An 8,707-nucleotide genomic window follows, 5' to 3' on the forward strand; every position below is an offset into this window, starting at 1 on the left:
CTTCTTCTCCTTCTTGCTCTTCTGTTTTACCTCCATTGCTTCAGCCGATAAGACAAGAGGTTCACACGGGGAGGGGAGTTGAAGCGGAATTCCAGCTTGAGAAAGAAGGAGACCAAAAAGTCAAGATAATCGTAGGACAGATATCTCTTGCAGAAGAAATCTTTTTCACACGTCAAAAAGCACATCTCGCTTCTTCTTCTTCTCTGTTTCAGAGAGGACAAGACGAAGAAGAAGTAGAAGGAGCAACGAGAGAAGAAGAGGACCCGGAGAATGAGAAGGAAGATTCGTTTCATCGTAGAATCCATGTAAGAAAGATTTCGTTCTTCCTTCTCTTTTCTCTCTCTCTCGATCTGTCTTTTCTTCCTCTTCTTTATCATCTTTCTCTTTCACAGAGGTCCGCTACTTGTCATCTACATCACAATGAGAGATACAGGCATACATGCCCCAGGCATAAGGTCATACTGTGCGATTCAGTAGACATACCTAGGCTTCTATGTGCATAGATGGATAGATTGAAGATAGACCAACGAAAGGTAGGTAGATAGATAGATACATAGATACATTGGTATCACGAGTTGGGAATATCTACTCTATAGACAGGAATAGACATACCGACGGCTATAGAGTGCGAGGTAGTTCAATACATAGGCAGGTAGGCATATCTGCAATCATACCGCCTTCCCATGCCCTTACCATATGCATTGCCCTATCTATCTTTCTCTCTTATCTCTCAGTCCATCTATCTGGATCTCTATCTCCAGTGTATCTATCTTCAATCTGTCTATCTATCTATGTATTCACCTGTCTATATTCCCGTTAGCCAATGTGTGTATGTACGTAGATCCATGGTAGGGCGGAAGTCTTCACCTTTCTTGTGGTGTACATACACCTCTCCCTTGGCGACTACCTTCTGAGCTTTTGATATCTACAGATTGAAGTTTTCTCTTATCCGTCTTCTCCTTGTCTTCCCACCTCGTCCTAACTGGACATTTCATCCATAGATGTCTCGTATGAGAGAGGCGTTGCATCGCTATATAAGACACATCGCTTCTCTCCCACCTAGCCAGTCAGCTAGCTAGCTAGTAGCTAGGAGGGAGTATTTACTCTATCTCCAACAAGAAGAAGAAAAGAGAGGGAGAAGTCTTTCCACACGCAGTGAAGAAAGAGGTACGCCCAGATGAGATGTGTCTTCTCGAGATATCAACGTAGAAGCAGAAGAAGAGAGAAGTTTATTTTTCCATAGATAGATGAAAGATGGATGCCGTCCTTGAGACTGTGAAGAGACACATATTTCGTCATTCCTGTCATCCTCTTGGCTGCCTTCATGTATGTCTTGGAGAGAAATAGATACCTCAGTCGACCTTAGTGAACTGCCTTCTCCCTTTTTGCATTGTGTTTCTCCTATTCTTTCTTTTCTTTTCTTCTTCTTTCTTTCTTTCTTTCTTGTCTTTATCTTCTTTCTTTATCATCCCCTCCTCATGTTCTTCTTCTCCTCTTTCTTCTCTCTTTTCTTCTTTTCCTGTCTCTCTTTTCTTTCTTGATACAAACTCTCTCTTCGTCGTAATGCATTTCTTCGCGTGGGGATGTTCTGAAGGAGTGGATCAGACATCACGAAGAGCACACGGGGACAGTCGTCTCTCTATGGTGCTTGCCTCCTTCTCTATCTTCTTCTTCTTCATCTTCTTCTTCTCCTTCCTTCTCTTCTTCTTCAAAGAGAAGTAGTAAACGAAGGGACAAAGGAGAGGAAGAAGAAGAAGAGAAAGATAAACAGGGAGAAGGAGGCGAAGATGAAGAAGAGCAGAAAGATAGAGAAGAAGAAAGGGGAGAAGAAGAGAAGAGAGAGGAAGAAGAGTTGAAAGTGCCATTGTTTCTTGGGGCTATAGCATTGTCTGAAGAGATTTCTCCATCCACAAGAGAATCGATTGATCTCTTGAAGAATCGATTCAATCTGGAGGTCTTTGTATGTAGCGGAGATAATCCCAGAACTACCTCTCGTGTCGCGGCCTCCCTAGGCATTCCGAGAGAGAATGTCTTCTCTCAGGCGTTGCCCCAAGATAAGGCAAATCTTATTTATATGCTAGAGAAGAAAAGGCCTTGTCAACATCTCTCTACACACGATTCTTCTTCACCTTGCATCTCTCATCCTTTCGCTTCTCACCCTCCTCATTCCCCTCTCTCTTCTTCTTCTCTTCCCCGCGAAAGATCTTCTCCACCTGCTTGTTCTCCTTCTCCTCCTCCCCCTTCTCGCTGCTCTTCTTCTTCTTCGCGGGACTGTTCTTCTTCTTCTCGACCTCCTTGCTGCTCTTCTTCTTCTTCTTTATCTCCGCCCTGCTGTTCCTTATCTTCCTTTTCTTCCTCTTCTCCTCCTACAGCACTCAAGGAGACTTTAGCAAGAAGTCTCTCCTTGCATGCATATGAAGGAGAGCCTTCTTCAGGTCTCTTCACATCAGAGGCCCTCTCATTATCTCCTTCTCTAGAGAATCGATTGGGGGCTCCAAAGACATCTTCTTCTTCGTTTACCTCCTCTTCTTCACTTGTGAAACAGTCGACAAGATATTTCTCTGTAGAAAAGCTTTCTTCCTTCTTCTCTTCGATATCGCGTATTTTTCTTCAACACCATCAGTATCATCCCTTCCATATATGGCGGCAGACACCCTCTCTCCTATCTTCTTCTTCTCTTGCTTCTTCTTCCTCTTCTTCTTCAATACTTGCACATGGGGAGAAGAGGCTCCAAGGCCGTAGTAAGACTACAGCGAGGGGAAAACTCCCTGTAGGACAAGCAGATAGAGAAGGAGAGAAGAAGAGAAGAAGAGGAAGAAAGGGCCCGGAGTATCTTTCTTTAGGTGACTCGCATCTCTATGGATCTACTGAAGCCGTCGACGGCGGTGACCGTGACGGCATTGTCTCTTCCTTCTCTTCTTCTTCTCCTTGTTTCGTCAGGGGGGATGAGAAAGAAGAAAATCTTCACGAGCAGAGAAACTACGAGAGAGAAAGAGAAAGAAGAGAGAAAGGAAAAGAAGACAGGGTACAAGGCTGTCTTTCCTTTCAGAAGGATTCTGAAGAGATTAAGAAGATTCTCTCAAAGAAGGCTGACAAAAAACATATATGCTGTATGATAGGAGATGGCGTGAATGACGCCCCAGCATTAAGCGCTGCTAGTCTGGGTGTATCGATAGCGTCAGCAAGGGTCTGTGCTTCTCCTCCTCTTATCGCCGCAGATATTGTTCTTCTCAACGGAAATCTCTCTCAGTTCATCGATTTCTTAAGGCTCTCGAGACAAACGACGAAGATCATCTCTTGGTAAGAAAAAGCGACGAGCAGCTGTACGTACACCTGTGAGAACGATTCCTCAACATACATAAAGACGACAGAAACCTGTCTACTTGATGCTTCTGCTGTTGTCTGCTATCTAGCTATCTATCTATCTATCTTCAATCTATCTATCTCTTTAACTGCATATACGTATCGGCTCCAGAGAGAGAAAGGAAGAGAGAGAGAGAAAGAAAGAAATACAGAGTCAAAATATCTCCAAGGAGAAAGAAATCTCTCTCTCTCTCGCAGTGCTACTGTCTACATGTATATGAGTATGAAGATGTATATGGGCATCTATATATACGAAGAGAAGTATATACTAACTTGGAGGCACGTGCACACTCAAGAGGGGGTATTGCATTCTAGTAGGATATATATCTATACATATATACATATATATATATATGTCTCTACATAGATGCATGTGGATCTACAGTATCTCTAACTATATCTCTCGATCTGTATATGTATAGATGTATGCATACATGGATAGTCGGTCCTATGTATTCTCTCCTCTCCCTCCATACCGAGTAAATGAATCTGTAATCCATGTACTTGTATTAGTAAATCAATCTGTTATGTAAGTATGTATGTATATTCGAAAATGAATCTGTCATGTATGTATGTATGAAAATGTATGCATGTTCACCTCGGAGTAGCTTGTCGATGGCGGTGGGTCGTCACAGCAAAGGAGAATCTTCTCTGGAAGTTCTTCTTCTTTTTCATTCTTTTGTGTGTCTTCTATCTTACGTCTACGTCTCTTGTGTTTCTATCTTATGTCTACCTTTCTTGTGTATCTTTCTTTTTCTTTTCTTTTCTAGGAATTTTGTTTGGGCCTTAGGTTTCAATGTTCTTGCTATTCCTCTAGCTGCTGGGATCCTCTATCCTCGGGTGTACATACACCCCCTTGTTGCAGCGATAGCTATGGCTGTAAGTTGTTTGCTCGTTCTTCTTAATGCTACACGCCTTACTCGATTCGAAAAGTATGAAGATATACAGAGAAGGAATCATCGGAAGGAGCTGGCTTCGCACTGCAAAGACCACCTCCTCTCGCGTATCTTTTCTTCTTCTTATCGAGAGGGCGGAAGAATGACAAGCTAAGAAAGATTCATGAAGAGAGTCAAAGGCCAGGATAGATATAGCGCTATCCCAACGATCTCTGTCGGATCACGAGACACTTATGAAAGTTGACGATAAGCCTTCGATTGTTTATCTCTCATAGAGGAAGAATCTATAGGACTGAACGAGAAGGAAGCACTCCTCCTCTGCTGAGTAATGAAGTCGTTAAGATGATGATACAGGTTTTTCTTAATAGGAAGAAACCCAGAGAAAGAGAGATAGTGCAGTTGTGAGATGCTTATATGCACATCTTCTATGAACATGGTATAGTATGAACTGTATATACACCTCACCTCATATGAAGGCGAGGTGCACATACACCTGGAAACTTGTCTAGACATGTCATCACTCTGAGGTGTACATACACCCCAAGCACTCCCTTACATGGTGTGTATTGTTTGGCTAGTAGCATGCATCTGTACACCTCATTTTGTGAGAAGCACGTACAGAAAACGACGACCAATCAATCACTACTCAGGTGTCGTTATACTGTCTGAGATGTACGTACACGTTGTATCGCATCTTCAATTAGTGTGCGATGTAGTAACAACGAGGTGTACATACACCCCCTCTTTTGTTCGATGTGGTACCATTATGAGGTGTAGATACAGCTCCTCTCTCCTGCTGCTATGTGAATGTGTATAGCCACGAGGTGCCTAAACACTCCACCTTGTAGCAACGGGGAACGTCTCGTCACGGATACGGGGTGTACACACACCACCCCTCGTACAAAAAAGCGTGGCATCATCATGGAGTGTACATACACCCACTTCACTCTTAGAGATGTGATGTCACAATGAGGTGTATGTACACCCGACCTCCCGTATATATATATATATATATGTAGATAGATAGATAGATGTAAGACTAGAACGGGAAAGTCTATATACACCTCTCTTTACATCGATGTGTTGAATCAAGGAATGTCCACAGGTATTTTCTTACATGTAAAGAATGTGTATCTTAATCATGAGGTGTACATACACCACACCCACCAGCACATCTAACCTTTTCCTTTCTTATCATCTTGCCTTTCTTCGCAAGAGGCGAGAAAGCTTTTCCACTCAAAGTGGGTGGAAAACAAACGAAAGAAGTAGCGTGGTCCATTTATGTTTTATTTCAAGAAAAAGAAGTCTGGAGAAATTGCCGGTCTCTCCAGCAAAGGAGAGAGAGGGTGCTTTTTCTATTCGTTAGCGGCGGTGACGTAGTCCTGCCAGCCAGTGGAGTGTACATACACTCCATCATATGAACAGCGAGCTACTAATGGTGTCTCATATCATCATGCTAAATCTCGTTGTTTTCAAACACCGGTGGTCTTTCTTAAATTCTTCTTTTCGCCCTGTCTAAAGGTATCAAGGTTTTCACCTCGTTCTTCCTTCTTCTCGAAGACTTCATCTGAAGAGAGCAACTTCTATCATACACTACAGATTCTCTTATCGCATGCAGTTTCTTTACACCGACACCCAACAAGCACGAATCAACCCTATACGACAACTCTAGTCAAAGTTAATGATATATGTACGTGTTCGCCATGCATGTATATAGATTATATATATACATATGGGCATGCATATAAAGATAAAACTACGTATCGGGAGTTTTGCCGAGTCTCGTTTCTCATAGACATAAGCAACGGGAAAAGAAAGGCCAGTCATTTCATCTCTCCTCGGAAGAAGAGCGATTTTCCTGCCTGAGATAGTCCAGTCTCTTTCCCCCTCTATCGTTCTATAAGTATGTATGTCTATATGTGTAAACCTGAGAGTTTAAGCATCTGCACATCTGTAGACACATAGCTAGCTAGATAGCTAGACATATAGATATACGAGTGTGGAATTGTTCGGTCTCTCTTTGGGGGTCTTTCATCCTCTTAGCTTTCTTGCTTACCAAACATCTTCAACGGAAAATTGAGGTGTACACTGTGATACAGTGAAGAAAACAACTGTGTAGGAAAGAGCTTGACAGGTAAAGCAAATGTCCATAAGAATCCTTCTCCCTCTATACACATGAATATCTCTTCCTTATGAAGCGAGGGTAGCGATCCAAACAATGGAAGTCTTCAGAAGTATGAAAGACATACCCACGGTTCTCGCCTTGTGACAACATAGAAAGAAAGAAAGAAAGAGAGAAAGAAAGAAAGATCGAGTGAAGATAGCTTGTATGTAGAGAAGAGGCGTTGATAGACTGACTTCCTCTTCAGGCCCTGTGTATTAGAATGGTTTAAGGCATAGCAGACAATCGGCTGAGTTCTCGCTGGTGTTTCTTTATCGCTTCAACTGTATTTAAATTGGTCTCTCCTTTTCTTCTCCCTCCGAGAACGAGAGATCTTCCTTGTCTCATAGATCTGAAAGAGGCATCACACATAGGCAAGCAAACTAGCGAGCGAGAAAGAACGGGTACAAAAAGCCTATAGAGAAAAAGCCTCTTCTCTCTTTCATTAGTCTCGCCTCTATAGACTGAAAGAGAATGCCGGGGGTGAAAGTTGTATAGATCCATATAGATATATCTCTATATCTATGTATATGTCTGCTGCATGCACCGATCAAATCGAGTGTTGAACATCAATCGACGTAGGAGGAACTGCGCATGCAGATGAAAGAAAACCCCAAACAAAAACAACTGCCGCAGTCTATCTATATACACATACTGTAGATCTTGCATGTACATATATATATATATATATATCTTCACAGCGATCTAGTTATATATGACTATGTCTATACATATATAGATGAGTGCACTGCGTAAGCAAAAGAAGAGAAGAAGATTTAAGAAGACTGTCCTGGGTTGACCCTTCCTGTTTGGAAAGGAGGCTATTATGTATGTCGATACATGCGCGACTCGCCCTTTGTGAAGGCAAGTCGACTCTACTCTTTTCCTCTATCTTTCCTTCTCATGCAAGACTGCTGTATTTTCATCTATTGTACATACACCCCACAGGAGTTCTCTTCGCTTCTGTCTGACAAACAGTTTTCCTTTGAATTGAAGAAGAAAAGACCTAGGAAAAAAGAGACACATGCATGCATATCAATCTTGTTTCTCCTTCACTATCGAATATACTAGAGACAGACTTGAGAGGGGCCAGACAAATGAAACGTTCTCTTTCGTCACAGTCTGTCGGAATAGAGTCGATTTTGATAAGAGAGCCTTCAATAGATAGATAAAGATATATAGATAGACGGATAGATTGATTAAAGATAGATAGACATCTATCCGGCAGGTTCGTTGAAGGAGCATAAGAAGAGAAGAGTAATGCACAGAAGACGGAGATTCAAGAGGCGAAGAGAGCTTGGACCGTATGTGGAGACGAAACTGTGAATGGCATAGAGAGACATATGAAGACATATACACATTGATGGAAATCGTTACTGACTCGAAGAAAGAAAAGATGGATGTCTTGGCTGTCTATGCAGTCAGGACACCATAACCCTAGTCAACTGTAAGCGGCCCCCTTCATCAATAGGACTTCATCCTGTCACGTCCATATACAGTGTCCCCTCAGGTGTACATACACCCGGTAGAATAACAGCTTCCTGCCTTTCTTTCGTAGAAATACAGAAACACGCTCCCCCCTCCGCCTTACTTCATTTTCGACCAAGGCAATAGAACTCTTCGGCGTCTCCTTCTCATTCTCTTCAATTCATCGTTCAAAAGAAGCTCGGGAAGCTGATCAAGAGGGTAGATAGGAGCGCAGCCTCTCCATGTGGTTTTCCTCTTCTCTCCGTTCTTCTCCTTTTCTTCTTCTTCCTCTTCTTCAACAAGACGGTGTACATACACCAGAGCCATATCTGCTACATAACCTTTCGTACTCTTACAAACTCGACCAACAGCCTAAGGCAGGAAGAAAGAAAGAGAATGAAAAAGAGCTATCTTTTTACTCGCCCACTCAATCTATCTCAATCTGTCTGTCTATCTTTCTTTCTTTCTCATCGCATGCAGTTCCTTGGCCTCCACATGGACAAGAATGAGACGGTTGCCGTCTCCCCATACCGAGATCGATAGATTAACGATAGCTAGATTTGAGATAGACAGATCAAAGAGAGGTCAACTAACGATAGACAGATAGATAGATAGATAAAGGTAGACAGAAAAAGAAAGAAAAGAAGAGAGAAGGAAATAGAATGATACATGGATTCCAAGCGAGTCATGAAGAGCGAGTAGTCTAGAGACAACACAAGAAGTAGAGAAAATCGTACAAATATGAAGACACCTAAGTATATTGAGAAAAGGTGGCGAGGCAGAGAGTCTTCACAAGTAGTATGTATGTATGTATGACTAT

At 42.3% G+C, this 8,707-nt stretch overlaps 3 protein-coding genes across 3 annotated transcripts in view; 2 read left to right on the plus strand and 1 right to left on the minus strand.

The window, feature by feature from the left end:
- Positions 1-44: 44 nt before the first annotated feature.
- On the plus strand, positions 45-2,117 carry CSUI_000014 (haloacid dehalogenase family hydrolase domain-containing protein; the record flags this gene model as incomplete). The annotated part of the gene is made up of 2 exons (XM_068060249.1): positions 45-305; positions 1,595-2,117. Coding segments are annotated over 2 exons (783 nt in total), but the record flags the coding sequence as incomplete, so codon positions are not given.
- Positions 2,118-2,477: 360 nt separating this feature from the next.
- CSUI_000015 (copper-transporting atpase) lies at positions 2,478-5,255 on the plus strand (the record flags this gene model as incomplete). The annotated part of the gene is made up of 2 exons (XM_068060250.1): positions 2,478-3,300; positions 4,134-5,255. Coding segments are annotated over 2 exons (1,101 nt in total), but the record flags the coding sequence as incomplete, so codon positions are not given.
- Positions 5,256-5,901: 646 nt separating this feature from the next.
- CSUI_000016 (dead deah box helicase domain-containing protein) overlaps positions 5,902-8,707 on the minus strand; it is a 12,152-nt gene continuing 9,346 nt past the window's right edge. The window contains exons 8-9 of the mRNA XM_068060251.1: positions 8,012-8,259; positions 5,902-6,772 (exon numbers count right to left, since the gene is read on the minus strand). Coding sequence (XP_067927775.1) covers positions 6,649-6,772; positions 8,012-8,259 — 372 coding nt within the window. The 3' untranslated portion in view covers positions 5,902-6,648. The remainder of the gene's footprint in view (positions 6,773-8,011; positions 8,260-8,707) is intronic.

Source organism: Cystoisospora suis (assembly GCF_002600585.1).
Source record: "Cystoisospora suis strain Wien I chromosome Unknown contig_13, whole genome shotgun sequence".
NCBI lineage: Eukaryota > Apicomplexa > Conoidasida > Eucoccidiorida > Sarcocystidae > Cystoisospora > Cystoisospora suis.